Source organism: Crotalus tigris, unplaced genomic scaffold, assembly GCF_016545835.1.
Source record: "Crotalus tigris isolate CLP2741 ecotype Arizona unplaced genomic scaffold, ASM1654583v1 scf7180000019267.1258330, whole genome shotgun sequence".
NCBI classification, from domain to species: domain Eukaryota; kingdom Metazoa; phylum Chordata; class Lepidosauria; order Squamata; family Viperidae; genus Crotalus; species Crotalus tigris.
The window spans coordinates 356,808-374,869 of NW_024097462.1; the positions used below are offsets into that span (position 1 = coordinate 356,808).

The 18,062-nt window shown below is 37.6% G+C and overlaps 1 protein-coding gene across 2 annotated transcripts in view; it reads left to right on the forward strand.

The window, feature by feature from the left end:
* The window catches only part of NADSYN1 (NAD synthetase 1), a 39,144-nt gene that overhangs the window by 17,155 nt on the left and 3,927 nt on the right, over positions 1-18,062 (forward strand). For both annotated transcript variants that reach the window (XM_039361439.1, XM_039361440.1), the window contains 8 exons: positions 1,772-1,874; positions 6,096-6,264; positions 8,523-8,658; positions 11,031-11,137; positions 12,392-12,523; positions 14,164-14,233; positions 15,202-15,330; positions 15,828-16,004. In XM_039361439.1, coding sequence (XP_039217373.1) covers positions 1,772-1,874; positions 6,096-6,264; positions 8,523-8,658; positions 11,031-11,137; positions 12,392-12,523; positions 14,164-14,233; positions 15,202-15,330; positions 15,828-16,004 — 1,023 coding nt within the window. The remainder of the gene's footprint in view (positions 1-1,771; positions 1,875-6,095; positions 6,265-8,522; positions 8,659-11,030; positions 11,138-12,391; positions 12,524-14,163; positions 14,234-15,201; positions 15,331-15,827; positions 16,005-18,062) is intronic.

Genomic DNA, 18,062 nt, shown 5'->3' on the forward strand with positions numbered 1-18,062 from the left:
TTTATGGCTGTGGCGTTCTTTGCGCCTGGCTCATGGATCTCGTCACTAGCTAAACACGAGTTTACCCAGGAATCACCTTTTTATTTTTAATATTCTTAAGAATATGAACACACACACACACACACACACACACACACACACACACACACACATATATATAACTAGAAACTTGCAGTGGCTTAATGGACCTACATATGCTGCCTTTGTGCTGTTTATGATCAGACTCATCACCTACATCATCCTATATTATCTTTTTGGCAGCTTGAGTTTTGGATCTGGCTCTAGAGCAGTTGGAATGAAACTGAAAGTGGTTTTACACAGAAAGAGCTTGGGAATGAGCATTTTGCCATTGGTAAAACGTCTTGCTGCCTGAGCTTGTTCTCTTTCCCGCTTTCCATAAAGCATAGTTCCCTATTATTATATTAGAGGGTTTTACACTGAGCAAAGGGATAATGCCTTAGTGCAGGGGTGTCCAACTCGCAACATCACGTGATGTGTCGTAACTTTTTTTCCATTGCCGGCAGTAGGGTGGGCGTGGTTTCGGCATGACGCATCCGGCCTGCGGACCGGCAATTTGACACTCTTGTCCTAGTGGCTTTGCAGCTGAAATTTTTGACATATATGAAGTAAATGAATGCAACATGAATTGGGATTGGGATGAGTGGTGCCTTGTGTTTGTAGCGTTGTCCATCTGCTAATGATTTAAAGCAGGGATCCCTAATCTTTGAGTCAATAGGCATATTTAGAAATTAAGAGCATGCTATGCATACTCTCATAAATGGAGGAAACTTTATTTATGAGAGTATATATGAACTGTATACATGAAATGTAGGAAACTCCTTAGGCCAGAACTCAGCTCACTTTTATCTTTATCCTAGGCAGATGAATAGGCTTCTAATTAGGTGATAGCCAACTGCCATATTATTTAAGAAAAATTCCTTCGATATCTGTATGAACTCCAAAGATAAATCTACAAAATAAACTGCTTGAGGCTACTGCTTTTCTCTGCAAGTTAGTAGTTTCCAATGCTGGCTGTGGAATTCTGGGAGTTGAAGTCCACACGCCTTAAAATTGTCAAGGTTGAGAAACACTGCTTTAGAGGATCTTTAGAAAGTGGGGGCAGGAAACTTAGTAAGCTCCACGGGGAGGCACTGGTATAGAAATTGCCTCCGTTTAACAAAAGAAAAGGACTTAATTTGGAAAAAAGCTACAGTTGGTTAACTGCACTATTGCTGCCTTAAGTAGGTTTGCAAATTTAGTTGGACTGATAATATAGTTACCAAGTACATTTATATAGTGTGCACTTGCTAGAACACTCATAATTTATATTTTATGAGCTTATTTATCTGTTAAGAGTCATAATTCAGAAAGGCTGATAGGGTGGGAAAGGGAATATAAAAGTATTCAAATACCAGTTCTTCCATATTGTTATGTAATGGCTGTCTTTAATTATCATTGTTCAGAGAGACAGTTCCAAAAAGAGAGGATCCAAATAGTAGATAGTGTCAGACAAACTAATAGGATCTTCTTGTCTTATCTTTACGCTGTAGGATTTTAGACAATATTTTCTACATCTGTTTTTAAATAGATTAAAAATGGTAAATTAACCTTCATTTTGGACATTAATAATTATGGGCCATTCATGGATAATGCAACTAGAACTAAATAATGTCGAAGTATAAGATTATGGTTTGAAAAGACAACTCTTGAAGAATTGAATACATGGTTCCCAACAATGTTCTAATTTGGTTTCCTTATTGTAATTGTTAAGGGAGGATTTTTCTTGCCACTTAGTGGTGGTGTGGACAGTTCTTCTGCAGCCTGCATTGTCTATTCCATGTGTCTTCAGATTTGTTACGCAGTAAAAAATGGAAGTAAGTGCATTTGAATAGTACGGATTACCAAATGTTACTTGTAGGTATGTTAGTTTTCATACTTCTAGGAAACCCTTTCTGTGTTTAATTTATTCATTGATTATATAGATTTTTTAAAAATTGAATTACATCCTTGGCCCCTCTGGCTCCATCATTTTTGACATTATTTGACATTATCCTTTTTAGGAAATGTATAGACGGAACTGAACCTGTTACCCTTGACCATTAAATGAGTATATCTGCAAAGAATTCTCTAAGCATTTCACCATGTGAAATTGTAATTTCATAATATTGCACCATGTGATTATAATTAAGGCTGCAGTGCTTTGGATTTGAAAGGGAAAATAGAATTCTTTGAAGTACACGGTAGGGATATAACATCTGTTGACAACTTCTTAAAGCAGCTGCATCTTATCTTAAAAACCATGCAGCTGCCTTTCAACAGCTGTAATACAATGCTGGGAAAAGATGCACATTTGCCTCTTGGAAATTGAAGTTCTACACCCACCTATTCCAGGTTGTATTTTGGTTAGACTGTTAATAGGTACGTCTAACTTTTTAGTCTCTCTGTATAATACATATGACCTAAAATGTCCAGTGCTCTATGACAGCTGTGTTTTCTAGAAAAAAAATTAGCACTGTGAGCAAAATCAAGAATAGTTGATCCTTTGTTACCAGTTCTCTCACTGAGATATTCCCAAGAGGTTTTCAAGCAAGTCTTTTTGTCACACAATTTGAAAACCACATAGGTGATATGTTTCGATACTTAGAGCACTTGTTAACTAAACAGGATGGAATTAGTTTTAAAGATCTAGAACTTTCTGGAAGGAGTATTTTGTTTGGAGGGTCAAAGGGTTCCATAATCTGAATCACACATCTTTTTCTGCAATATATAAGTTGCTATAATATATCTGTTTATAGATATAATTACACCGGAGAAAATTACAGTGTTGATTGCCAAAAATTTCCTGAGATAATTGCTGCTGTTGCCTTCTTTGAAATGCTGCTGTATTATTAAGTTGGGAGGAGGAGAAATCATACAATGAAGTTATAAGTGGTACTGGCAGTAATCTCCTCTACTTCTCCATGGACATTCCACAGCTTGTGTTTTCAGGAATGCATAGATTTCCCAGGGACTCTCAATACTATAATTACTAAAAACTAATAGCATAATTTACTGGCATTTGAAAAGAGAAGTATAGTCATAAAGTAGGCATGCCATCACTAAAAACAAAGAAAGTGTTCTGAATGTACCCTCAAAACCTGCTCCATTACCATATGTGGTGTGATTCCCCCCCACACACACACTTGTGTCTTTGAAAAAGTTAAACTGAACCTTGGGTCCATTTTTTTTATTGTGATTACCTGTAATGGTATGTCAAAAAGATTTGAGAAACTGGGCAAAGAGATACTAACACAGCGGTTCTCAACGTTTGGTGTGGCACGCATGCGCGGCGCCCCCCCATGCGCGGCGCGCATGTGCGGCGCCACCCCCATGTGCGGCGTGCATGCGCGGTGCGTATGCGCGGTGCGCATGCGCGGCGGCGCCCCCTGAGGGGGGAAAATGGCGGATCATGTTGTTTGGCGACCCCCGTAAAATGGTCGTTCGACCCCAAATGGGGTCGCGACCCATAGGTTGAGAACCGCTGTACTAACATATCGCTCACTGCCTCCTTCTTTACAGCCTGAGTAGTTAGGGACAGGGCCCCTTCTGAGCCTCTGTTCTCCTTGTTAGCTTTTGGGTGGAGGCTTTGTGGTATCTGAAACAGAACATCCAGATTCAACCACAGTTTTCTTCCATATGAAATCAAGTTTGTGAACTCTGAAGTTTCCTCTTTCCGTTGTGTGTTCAAAATGGACAGTGATTAATATTTATATGCATATTTATATGTATGGCTGTAGGCATATATATGTGTGCATATAGCTTGTGTATATGTATGTGTATGGGTAGATCTATACTTTCTTTTGAGAGCAGGCAAGAGAATTTCATTTTTAATGTGGACCAGTGTGTTCACAGTAAAAAAATGACAATAAAGATTATCATCTCATCTCATGTATTCCTGTCCTGTCTTTTTATATAACTAACAATCAAATATATATATGAGGCTCATAGGCAGATCTAAAGACAATAGCCTTCTTGACACTGATTACTGGTTGCTTGACAGAGCATGCAACATTATCATACCTTATATACCATACTTTCCGATGTATAAGACAACTTTTGCAAGTGTTAAAATCGGCCCCAAAGTCGGGGGTCATCTTATACGCCAAGTCGTCTTATACGCTGGAAATAATGGTAGTTTCCGGCGTATAAGATGACTTTCTAGGCATGTGACTTGGCGCCGAAGACGGTCGTCTTATTCGCCGGGTCGTCTTATACGCCGGCATATACGGTATTATCTTTGTGTTTGTGAAGAATATTTTTATTAATTCCTTATTCTCCCTATATCCAACTTAATTTTATTATGCTAATTTCATATCAATAACCTGCCATACTATATAAATTCTATAAAGTGCATTTCATTATCCATTAACTATCTTTTATAAAAACATTAAAAAAAATCCAGCCGAGGCTAAATTTTCTAGTCCAATTGATGCAGTGCTGGGCTGCATTAACAGAGGGATAGAATCAAGATCACGTGAAGTGTTAATACCACTTTACAATGCCTTGGTAAGACCACACTTGAAATACTGCATCCAGTTTTGGTCACCACGATGTAAAAAAGATGTTGAGATTCTAGAAAGTGCAGAAAAGAGCAACAAAGATGATTAGGGGACTGGAGGCTGAAACATACAAGGAACGGTTGCTGGAATTGGGTATGTTTAGTTTAATGAAGAGAAGGACGAGGGGGGACATAATACCAGTGTTCCAATATCTCAGGGGCTGCCACAAAGTAGAGGGAGTCAAGCTATTTTCCAAAGCGCCTGAAGGCAGGACAAGAAGCAATGGGTGAAAACTGACCAAAGAGAGAAGCAACCTAGAACTAAGGAGAAACTTCCTGACAATTAGAACAATTAACCAGTGGAACAACCTACCTCCAGAAGCGGTGAATGCTCCAACACTGAAAGTTTTTAAGAAGAGACCGGACAAGCCATTTGTTTGAAATGGTATAGGGTCACCTGCCTGAGCAGGGGGTTGGACTAGATGACCTCCAAGGTCCCTTCCAACTTTACTATTATTATTATTTCAGTCAAAGATTATAACATGTGCTTGTCTCTCTTATGGAAGCAGGATATTTAAAAACAAAAGGAGTACAGGTACTCCTCGACTTGCAACGATTTGTTTAGTGACCATTTGAAGTTACAATGGCAATGAAAAAAATAACTTATGACTGTTTTTTACACTTAACAATTGTTGCAGCAACCACATGGTCATATGACCAAAATTTGGACGCTTGACAATTGGCATATAGTTTATGACCGTTGCTGGAATGGAATCAACCGTCTGACAAGCAAAGTCAGTGGGGGAAGCCAGATTCACTTAACAGCCGTGTTACTAAGTTAACAACTGCAGTGATTCGCTTAACAACGGTGACAAGAAAGGTCCATAAAATGGGGCAAAACTCACTTAACTGTTTCACTTAGTAACAAAAATTTTGGGCTCAGTTGTGCTTGTAAGTCAAGGACTACCTGTAAATAGATAAAATAATTGGTTCTATGTTGGAATAAAACATGCATAGGGACATACTGTATCAGAATAAAAAACAAGCTTAACTCTTGCTTTTTGAAATCAAGAAATGTTTCTTAAATATTCTCTCACTCAAATTTAATATTATTGCATGTATGTCCTGATTTTAGAGACTAAAATGGATGTTCTGAAACTTGAGCTGGTCACGAACAAGGAGTGTATATCGGAGGTGGTGACCGATATACACTCCTTTGATGTATGCAGATTGGGCTACATCCAAAGTGTCAATAAAGTTGTTGTTGTTAATTAAGTCTTACGCCAATCTGTAAATTAAAACACATTTCTGTTGTACTTAAGATACTATTTTCTTTTGCCATAACATGGTTAAGTAACTTGTTCGGAATAGAAGTAAATTTACACGTGCATTGATCTGTAAATTTAAACAGGCTTAAATTAAATAGTTTTGTTTAATGCAGGGATTTATTTTCTGAAGTGAAATAAATGGTTTTCAATTTTATGTTTTTCTACATGCAAATGTGAAAATAACGTTTTGTCCACATTCCTCTTTTCCCTGCCCCCTTGTCTTTTTTCAGATCAGACAGTTTTGAATGATGTACGCAGAATTGTAAATGATGAAATGTATATACCAAAGGAAGCCCAGGAGCTGTGTGGCCGTCTTTTAACAACTTGCTACATGGCTAGTGAGAATTCTTCTCAGGATACTCAAGACAGAGCCAAGACTTTGGCTGAAGAAATAGGCAGGTATAAAAATTAACATTGAGTAGTTAAAATATATTGTGTCCTTAAAAAACATAATAGCCCCAATCTGGTGTGATTTGAGGATGGTGGGTGACACATTCTTTCACAATAGCCAGTTTTTTTTAAAAAAAGGTTTTCTGAACCAACCCAATAATACTACAGCTTCTGAACTTTTAGTCCATGCTACCTGCTCTTTTGTTCATGGCCTAAATGTAAGCTAGGGTTTCAAAATGATCTTATCACATTTGAGGAAGAAGTTTTTTTCAGGTCAGAGCAACAGTCCATCTAATCCCAACTGTTCTAGATTACTATTCTCCTCATTCCTTTATTCTTGGTCATGCTTGACACAATTGATGTGAGTTGTAATTGAAAACATCGGAGAGCTCCAGGTTGTCTCTTACTCTTTATAGCAGAGGTCAACTAGGGACATATTTTTAATAAATTCATTTTGTTGCTATAGAGCAATCTTTCTCAGCCTAGTGCACACACTCTCACATACACATTTCCTATTTTACAAAAAAATGCGGTAGGTCCCTGGACAAATCTATATTGAAAGAAAAAAGAATTTAAACAACTAGCGACAAAGGAAATGGACTTTTGTTTTCAAAATAAATAAGAAAGAAGAGTTATCATTTCAAAATGTGTGGGATACAGCTAAAACATATTTTAGAGGGTTGGCTATAATTTATATTGCTAAAAAGAACAAAGAAAGAAGACAATAACAGTTAAAGCTAAAGGAAGAATTTAGAACATTAGAATTAGAATTACAAATAGATGCACAAAAGAAAACACTTAAAAAGCAAATGGAAATAATAAAGCATAAATTAAACCTCGTAGAGGCAGGAACAATGGCTCAACAAATTATAAGGGCTAAACAGAACTTCTTTAAAAATGCTAACAAAACCCAGGAGATGGTTAGCACATCAATTGAAAAAAGAGAAAGAGAAAAAATTGATAAACAAGTTCAAGATTCAAAAGGTGCATTACAGTTTCATAATAATACAATTAAAAAAATAATCAGATTTTTATGAGACACTTTATAATACAGAGAAAACTTCAAAAGGAAAAAATACAGCATTACTTAAAAAAGCAGATCTACCCAAAATTCCAGAGAATATTCAAAACATATTAAATGGAAAAATATCGATAAAGGTAACAGCAGCCATAAAGGGGCAAAAAAATGACAAGTATTTTATTGTATGTGTCACCTTATTATCACTTGGCTCTTGCCATTGTGTGAGTAGGCATTACCATATGCATATGGGGAGGGCATTACCATAAGCAAATATGCAATACCGGACGAGAGTCACATGACGAGATAAACTAAAGGGCGATTTGACAACAACTATAAACATCCAGACACAAGCGGAGCAGGGGGGGAGGCAATGATGGGAAGAGAGGAAGTGCTGGAATTCAAAAGGACGCAGGTGGATTGGATGCAGCTAGAGCGAATACGACCAACCGGGGCGGGTAGACCGGTGACACGCTCTATGAGCAGAATGCAAAAACAGCCAGCTTTATAAGCAGATCTTCAAATCCCTGGTTTTTACTCTGATGACATCGGCAGGGGACCGACGAAAGCTTAACTAATAAACAGTAGTTTTTATTGTTATCCTGGAAATCACTGTTCTTCTATTGTTAATATGTGTGTGTGTGTGTGTGTGTGTGTGTATCTATATGTTTGATAAATTTATACACTGGAATCCCACTGGAATCCCAGGTGTAGACATTTAAAATCAGTAAAAAATAAAATAATGAACTCCGGGATATAAAAAATAGCCTTCTTTATTGCTTAGCTTTCGTCAGCTAGCTGTTGACAATCATCAGAGCAAGGGTTGATGATTAAGGGGGCCCGTACATACACTTGTATGACCGTTATAAGGGTCAAGGTATAGAATCTACACATGGCATGCTCGTATATATATGTCTTAAGTGTTTTTTATGATGCACCTGGTCAGCCCAAGTTCATTTTTTTCATGCTTATGCAAAAAGTCAATTTTTATTTCTGTATCTTATGTTTTTAATATTTTTATATTTATGATTTTAAATGTAAGCCGCCCAAGTCACTTTGCAGGTTGAAATAAACAGCATATAAATTCAATCAATAAATAAGTAAAAAAAATATTTTCTCTCTCAAAAAAAAGAGAAAAGAAATGATGAAAGTATTATTGAGTTTTGAATTACATCCTTTCATTATTAATCTGTTGTGCATGTTTTATTTGTTATTTTGGATACAATTAAAAAGGCTGTTCTTTCTCCAGCTATCATATCAACGTAAATATAGATGGTGCAGTAAAAGCCATTTTGGCTATTTTCAGTACTGTGATGAGACGATCACCTCAATATCAAGTACATGGAGGAAGCACGAGAGAAAACCTGGCTCTACAGAATCTGCAGGTAGTATAATAAGAAGAATATTTGTAGCTCAGGGTTGAAATGAGGGGTCCTTGGTGGTCTTAGAGCATAGTTGTTTTTTTGCAGACGTTTCGTTACCCATCAGTAACATCATCAGTGCTATTACGGAGTGGGATTTGCTCTCAGTTTATATTCTAGTGGCTTGTCTTGTCAGTGTTAATGGGGGTGGTTCTTTGCTTGGGCTGTTTACTGTTTGCTTGTTTGGCAGTTTCATGATTAAAGTATTGTGTACTTGATTAATTGTCTAATGTTAAAGTTGTGTGGATATTTATCAAAAAGTGCCTGACCACTCAACCCAATACAACACAAATCCTAAAAAGAATAACACTGCCATACATCAAGAACATCTCAGAAACCACTAACAGACTACTATAATCATGTGGAATCAGCGTAGCACACAAGCCAACTAAAGCCCTTCAAGATATCATAAGCAAACCGAAAGACTCAACAATCCTGGAAGAAAAAACAGGAATCATCTACAACATGCAGTGTAATCACTGTAACAACCACTATGTAGGACAGTGATGGTGAACCTATAGCATGGGTGCCAGAGGCGGCACTCAGAGCCCTCTCTGTAGGCACACATGCCATTGCCCCAGCCTTGCCTCCGCCTGCGACCCCCTCCTCACCAGCAGCCTCCCTGGAGGAGAGTCACCCTTGAACATGGTCCATGTGGAGCAGCGCAGCCAAGGACATGGCAGCCAGGCAGTGTAGACAAGACTCTGCCCTCATGCTCCAACGTGCACAGTTGATGCTGCAGGGCATGGGCAGAGATATTGGCCACTATGGTGCTGCTGGGCTGCCTGGGCGATCTGTGGTGGGCCCTGGAGGCGGTGAGTGGCCCTGCGGGCAGGCAGGGTGGGGTGGAGTGCGGGCGGGGCAGAGCAGGGGGGAGCAGGGGCGGAGCCAGTTTTGGGGCATTCGGTCTCTAAAAGGTTCGCCATCACTGATGTAGGACAAACAGGCAGAGAACTGGCAGAACGCATCCATGAACACCAACTAGCAGTCAGAAGACTTGATAAAAACTCTACAATTTTACAAGATATGGAGAGACTTAACCATAGTTTCAATTGGGAAACTGACCATTCTAGACGAAGCCAAGTTCAAAAATGCTAGGGAATTTCTAGAGGCCTGCCACTTTGACAAATCCGCCATCAATAGACACATAGACATAAACAATATGTCTATAAACTATGCAAAAGAGACAATCAACAAGCAAAAGGGGAACAAAAAGACCTTAGCATCCCTGATGAGCATAGATGAACTCCAAAATTAACATCAGACCAACAATCAAGTAAACGATACCCTAATCATGAAACTGCCGAACAAGCCAACAGTAGACAGCCCAACCAAAGAACCTCTAAGACAGGGGTCCCCAACTTCTGGTCTGTGGACCAGTACCGGGCCACGACATGCCAGCAATCAGGCTGCACAAACAAGGAAAGCCCCACCCACAGGATACAGGCAGCAAACAAAACCACACCCCCTCCGGTCCGGGGAAAAATCTCTCTCCATGTAACCGGTCCCTGGTGCCCAAAAGGTTGGTGACCTCTGCTCTAAGATCACCCCTACCAACACTGACAAGGCAAGCCACTAGAATATAAACTGAGAGCAAAATCCACTCCCTACTAGCACTGATGATGTTATTGATGGGTAATGAAATGTCTGCAGGAAAACAACCCAACTCAGAGAGCACCAAGAACCCCTCAGTATAATAAAAATCCTAGTCACATGTCAGCTGACTGGCTATCTATTAAGGCATCAGGCTAGAAACCAGGACACTATCAATTGCAGTCTTGCCTTAAGCATGAAACCTGGTTGGTGACGTAAGCTAGTTATTCTCAGTCAAAGTTTCCACATCTCATACTGTACATTTTGTAACAGTAATTATGCATATAGAGAAATCAGGTAGTTCATATTTTTGTTTTGTTTCATTTCAAATAAATGTTAACAGCTTTAACCATCTATTTTATTGTTGGTTTATTTGTTTAATACAACTAGCCTAATTCCTTATACTCACCTCTACAATTTTTCTAGAATTAGAAGGGGACAAAAATGAAGACAGTATTCATTCAAAGGTTTGAAAAGGATTTTTCCTCCCTGGGACAGATATGAAAGATGAAAGCACTTTGGATTTTATATCCATAATTCATCTGGAGATGTTAAATACTTTCCCTCTAATAACAGTTTTACTCTTCTTCTCTACCCTACTATCATAATTCCCCAGTTCTCTCTTATCTTGATCATAGTCTTGATCTCTCTCTTCCTCCTTTATCTATAATGCCTACTGTGCTTTGTGTACCATTTGAAAATTCCAGCTTTAGTAATTTCTAATTTCTATGTTTAACTTCTAGGCCAGAATAAGAATGGTAATTGGCTATCTGTTTGCCCAGCTGTGTCTGTGGGCTCGTGGACTATCTGGTGGATTGTTAGTGCTTGGAACAGCTAATGTGGATGAAAGGTGTTGATTTATTAAATCTCTTTAATTGATGGTAACAATAAAAACATCGATCTGTTTGGTTTTGCATATCAAGTGATACGGTTTCAAAAGCAAAAGCTGTCTAGCGTTCTGAAATATTTCTCTGCATAATGTTTGAGCAGTTTAGTTTTTCCAAAGAACATTGCAGAAGCTCCTTAGATGCTATATACTCTAGCACTGAGTATGTGCATTTTTGGAGGCGTCTGGTTGTTTTCTTTTTTGTTCCAGTTGTGTTAACTTGCTTAAATAAGATAGATAAGATAACCTTTATTGTCATTTTTTTTACTCTAGGCACATTGGCACACATTAAAAATGAAATTTAATTGCTTGCTCTCAAAGTGTACACATACATAACACACATTTAGACATGCTATATACAACTTATGTATAAACCTACACCTTTACATATACTTACAAATTATTACAAATATTTCAGTTTGTATGGAACCTAATTCTAACTTCACAACTTTGTGTGTACACATTACATACCTATGGTTTTCAAGGTAGAATTAATATATCTGATTCAAAATTATAGATAAATTATGTCAAGAAGTGGATTAAATGTGTCTTTACCAGTGATTACGAACCATTCCTAGAACAAATCCAGTCTTATTGCCCAGTGCTAGCTCTAATATGTGCTAGCTCTAATATGTGACTTGGGTCACTCTGAAAATGGTGAGATTCTTCTCATGTTTTCTGTAAAGTAACTAACTGTTAGATATTCCTTCTATGTAAATTTAAAAGAGAAAGGAAACACTCACCATATAGAGGTTATAGGAAGATAACTGGACATATTAACACCGGAAGTCTTTTCTCAGTACTACATAAACTATACTAAAAAGCTGTCTGAAAAATAATAACATTACATAAATTATAATTTCACCATTAAAAAGCTTACTGTGGATTTTTTGTATTTACTGGATATATTTCTGAGTGACCTTTGAAGTGCATGTAGCAGTTTGCACATCTCCTTCCCTCCCTCCGATTCATTCATACACACCCAATTGGAAAAAGCTGTAATGGAAGGATAGAGAACAGCCTAACATTTGTTCTGAATTAATAGAAGCATTATATCAGGTCTTCCTTTCTCAGTCTACAGACTTTTTCCTCAGAATTAGTGGAGAAATTTATGTAATTATAATTGCACAGCTTTTGGGAGTCTTCAATATTGTCTTAATATATTTGTCATTAGCTTTAGACCTATAGGAAGTAAATAAATAAATATTTTCTTCTTAGCCTTCGAGGATATTTCACAAAATATGACTGTTCCAGTGGTGATATCAACCCTATTGGTGGAATTAGCAAAACAGATTTGAAATGCTTTATGCAATATTGCATTGAGAATTTTCAGCTAACATCCCTTAAAAGGTAAGTAGAGAACTAATGAAACTTATTCCAGTCTGTTCCAGTATAGAATGATCTGGAATCTTGGTGCTTTTTTCCCCCTTTGGTTTTCCTAGGATTACTGAATGCTTCAAAATTTGATTTTAACTGGGACTTGATCAAATTGCAACTAAATTCTGAACATCAATGAATAATAGTTACTTTAAAGTATGATTATATCAAGTACAGTTTTGCTGGCTAATAAGAAAGATTTTTCATACTTTCTTAACATGTATTTTATTAATACAAAGCGGTTGTATGTAATAGTCTTGCCCCCCTAGTCAGGTTGTTTATTTCCTGATACAGCTATGCAGGCCATTTTCTTACTTGCCTATAACATAACAATACAAGTTAATCTGGAGGAACATTTCAGATAATTGTCTTGCTGAAATATCTAGCCTCTTCTCAGCTTCATATTCTTTACTGACTGGGATATGAGCTTCTGGGATATGTTAATATTTAACAAAATCCATTCTTAATAATAATAACAACTACTTTATTGTCACTTTGAATGTACACCAATCGGCATACATCAAAATGAAATTTCGTTACATACAGATCTCAGAGGGTCACGATCTCCGATATAGACTCCTTTTTCATGGCCAGCTCAAGTTTCAGATTGTCTATTTTAGTCTCTAGGGAATCAGGACAGATGGAAACGGAGCTCCATAGGGATTAGCCCTCAAATTAGCTTGTATTCCTGCCTCCTTTTCTTTTTCTGATCCTGTCTCTTCCACCTTTTCCTTAAAGGGGCCTCGCTCCTTTTTGCCCCTGGAGCACGCTGCCTGCCGCCGCCTCTAAGTCCTTCAATTCTTCCTACTACTCACACAATTTTTCTAATGCCACTATTTACATACAACTCCAAATTATCACAGAACCACCCCCAGGCACCATGTTTGGAAAGATGATCTTTTCTTGAAACATTACACGTTTTTTTCCTCTAAAAATATATTCTATAATTATGTCTGAATAGTTTCAGTTCATGAAATATCAATTCATAGTATTTTGCTCAAAATAATTCAGGCTTATTAGTGTTTTCTTTTGCATACCTTAACATTTCGTGATGAAGTCAGAGAAAAGTCTCCCATTAAAATTATTGTATAAGGAGTCATGTGCAGTGGACAAATGCTGAATATTAGCTAAACTTTTTTAGTCTTTGCAAGGGATTTGTGAATTTTCTTGATATATCTGGCAAGTTTGGGGCAATGTTCCACAACTAGTGGAGGACAAAAAAAAAAAAAAAATGAATCTGAAAATAAGTTGGATATTTCAGCAAAACAACAGTCCAGAATATTGCCTTCCAATCCACCATGAAGTATTTTCAAGTAAGAAGGATAAAGATTTTAGAATGGTATTCAGAGTCCTCAAACTTTTATCTTGCTAAAGATCAGCTTCTATGTACTTAGGGATTCAGTGAAATATACAAAGTTTGACCCAAAGTGCCCAGATTTGTGCATTCAACTGTAAGTAATCAGGCAATGTTGTGCTTGTACTTGAATAGAAATGTAGCCTGATGCAGACAAAAGATGCTTTTGGTCCAGATGGAACATGTTCATGGTAATAGTAATCTATTACTATAGATTACTATAGATTAATTTTATTCATTTCATTTTACCTATACACAGTATTATATCAGCACCCCCAACAGCAGAGTTGGAGCCACTGCAGAATGGAAATGTTACTCAAATGGATGAGGTAAAAGTGCAGTGACTACTACCATCTTGTAAGCCCGTACTTTTAATTTGTAGCTTGTACATGCAGTCTTTTAATCTTCATCAAAATTCAAGAAAGTCTGACTTTTGTGATCATATGGAACTCAGTATACATTAGCCAACTGTATTTTTTTTTCCTGTTAAGATATTTCAGCTGCAGACTTGCATGTCTTTTGTAATGATACATGTAGTCCTCGACTTACGACTTGATGGAGCCCCAAAATTTCTGTTGTTAAGTGAGACATTTGTTAAGTGAGTTTTGCCTCATTCTACGAACTTTCTTGCCATAGTTGTTAAGTGAATCTGGCTTCCCCATTGACTTAGCTTGTCAGAACATTGTAAAAGGGGAATCACATGACCCCGGGGCATGCAGCTATCATAACTATGATTCAGTGGCAAAGCATCTGAATTTTATCACTTGACCATGGGGATGCTCAATGGTCATATGAAAAACGGTCAAAAGTCACTTTTTTCAGTGCCGTTGTAATTTCGAACAGTCACTAAAAGAACTGCTATAAGTCGAGGACTATCTGTATAAGTTACAATGGGCATATAAAGGGTCTTGAAGAATTTAGAATCCAGATTGTCACAGGTTTATCAGAGCTTCACCATTCCTAATTAGCCAGGTACTTATTAGTAATGCCCTGTTTCACAAAAAATAAGAAATTTTACTGATAGTAGTTGGAAATCTGCAGTCTCCAGATCACTCCAAAACTGCTTCTGAATTATAATTAATGACAGTAGGACAGAGTTATGGGATTTAATATAATGAAGTGATATAACTGGTGTATTGTATTTTAAGTTAAGTATTATTTTTCCCCAAGTTCAGAGAAATCTGAATTAACTATAGTTCCGATTCAGTGTTGGCTGGCTCTTGGAAGAATGTATGATTCTTATATTCATTTGGTTTCTTTCTTTTCTTTTCTTTTTGTGCTGTATATGAAATGTCAGGTAGACATGGGTATGACGTATGCTGAACTCTCAGTCTATGGTAAACTAAGGAAGATAGCTAAGGCTGGACCTTATACCATGTTCTGTAAAGTGGTCACAATGTGGAAAGCGATATGTTCTCCAAGAGAGGTAAACAAGAAAATTTCCCTAATGCATTTACACAAGCAGCACTAAGCCATGTGTACTTATACACTGGCAAGATCAAAATATATATTTGAATTTGGCAAATCATGATTTGATGATAATGTCTGAATAGCTTCCCGGTTATGACTTCTTCAATTCTAGACTACTCTTAATTGCTACAGTTTCATTCAAGAGAATTCCAGGTTTCAATGTGAGACTTGGGAAACTGCCCAGCATAGCTCACCTTACTGCAGCTCTGGTGGCACCCCATTTTAACTTGAACGCTCCTGTTGATAAATGCAGTAAGATTGGCCAGGCTTAAAGATTGAGCGCTCCTGTTGATAAATCAGTAAGATTGGCCAGGCTTAAATGTAGGATTGCAACCTCTGAATCTTAGTTATAGACTAATTCTATGTTATGTTTCTACTGGGTGGTGGTGGGTTTTGATTTTTTAGTTGTTGTTTTTTTTTTGAGTCTGCAACATGCTGCGTTTTGTTCACCAGGTGGCATCAAAGGTTAAGCATTTCTTTCAAATGTATTCAATCAACCGACATAAAATGACTACCCTTACTCCATCCTATCATGCTGCCAACTATAGTCCCGATGACAATCGCTTTGATCTGAGACCTTTCCTTTACAATTCTGCTTGGTCCTGGCAGTTCAGGTGTATAGATGAACAGGTAAGCATTAATCTGTTTTTATGTTCTGGTGCCATCCGTGTTTAGAGATGTATGCAGGTATAGGATTTAACAGTCCTCTTTGTAGCCATAATATTTGTAGCTATTGTAACAGGATAAACTTTTTTCAAAGTAAGGTTTGGAACAATGTGAATACGATTTGCAATGGTAGTTGTGCCTGCTTAAGCCTCGGATCCTCTACAGTGATCATTCATACATTGGCTACTGCTTCTATACTTTTATGGTATTTTTTTCCCCACACTTGAATAAATGAAAGTTCATCTCAGCTAAGATAAAATATATAAACTTTGTTTTTCAAATGCCTGGGGAAATTTGAAGTGATTTATTTGCCTCAAATGAAAGGGTAGAGCTGAAGTCCTGTTTGCATCACCACCTAGCTTTGAAGATGATGGCAACCATGGATATGATTTTATTTTAACACTGGAGGCATCGGATGTGGAAAAATCAAGCATCTCTAATCATTGTGGCTTGTTTGTCGTTTTCATTTACAGTAATGACATAATGTTAATAAATATTGTTTTGCCAAATTGTACATACTCCCTACCAAAATATTATGCCATGGTTATACCATGGTATCAATAATCTGTTTATATATGCAGTAAATGCTAATTCCCACCTCTGAAATGCCAGACAGTACTGCAATTGTATCTGACTTCCTGGGAAATCAAGATTAAAATATGCTATGTGACCCCTGTCATTTTAATACCTGTAAAGAAGATCTTGCATAATTTTTCCATCATTTTCTCTATAGTTTTGATTCATGGGGAAGGTTAAAAAAAATCTTACTGATTTCCATAAGGTCTTCATTTGCCGCTAGTACAGCATTATTTTTTAAAAAAATCTTTCTGTGTTCATACTATATAGGCAAGATTAATCTAGGCTGAAGTATCTGATTATCAGGTTTTTTCTATGTTATTCGTCTTTGCCAGATACTAATACTGTGCAGCATTATTAATACTTGCCCATTGGGTGTGGAGACTGGGTCAGTGGTGGGATTGAAATATGTGAACAACCGGTTCTCTATGTGGATGCTGCTTCCGGAAGTCCATTCTGGGCCTGGGCAACAAAAAATTAACTATCGGTTATGCCGAAGCGGTGCGAACTGGCTGAATCCCCCCACTGGGCTGGGTTGTATAAAAAAGTACCCATGCTAGCATGATATCTTCAGCAGAGTGGCAAGTGAGATTTTTCTTGTTTGAGAAGGAGGGACTAAACTAGTAATTCTGATCTGCATGTACTCAAACTCAGATGCTTGTTCTCCTGTACTTGGCAAAGACCTTATTCTTCCTAATCTTTTACTGATGCCTGTCTTCTTTATCTCATGGCTTTTAATGTCACCTTAACCACAGCTAACATAGTCACGTAACAGCATCTACTTTTACTTCTAGCATTACTACGGCTGTGAGCCACTACTTCCCAGCTAGGACTTACACAGTTGTAGATCTATTTGTTGCTATCCTAAGAGGCCCCATCCTCCCCACTGCTTTTTTGGGAAAAGAAATAATTGATCGCCCTAACTTAACGAGATTTATAGAATTGCTTACTGAACCGCTTCTAGACTAAACAAGAGGTGCCGAACATGAAAGTCATTGTGCCTCTAGCTGCACATGCAAAGATTTTCCTTCTTGCACATACAGTTATCAGGCTACTCTCTGTAGGAAGCAGACATAATTTGAGTGATGGCTGCAAGGGTAGAATCATGGATTATCTGGAGTGCTCACATGGCAGGAACTCTGAATAAAGAACACCTGAATGATTTTTTTTTAAAGATGTACTGCATATGGGCTAATACGTTTCCAAGTGTGTAAGAACTGGTCAAGAGAAAGAAACATTGTTGCAGCAGTGACAATAGTGGTTGCTCCCGTATTGGACCTGAATCGGGTTATCCTTGTGCTCTGGAAATGGTGTCCTATTATTCTATCCTATGAGTAGCTGAGGCTATTAACAGGTAGACCTTGACTTAACAACCGTTCATTTAACGACTGTTCAAACTTACAACGGCACTGAAAAAAGTGATTTATGACTGTTTTTCACATTTAA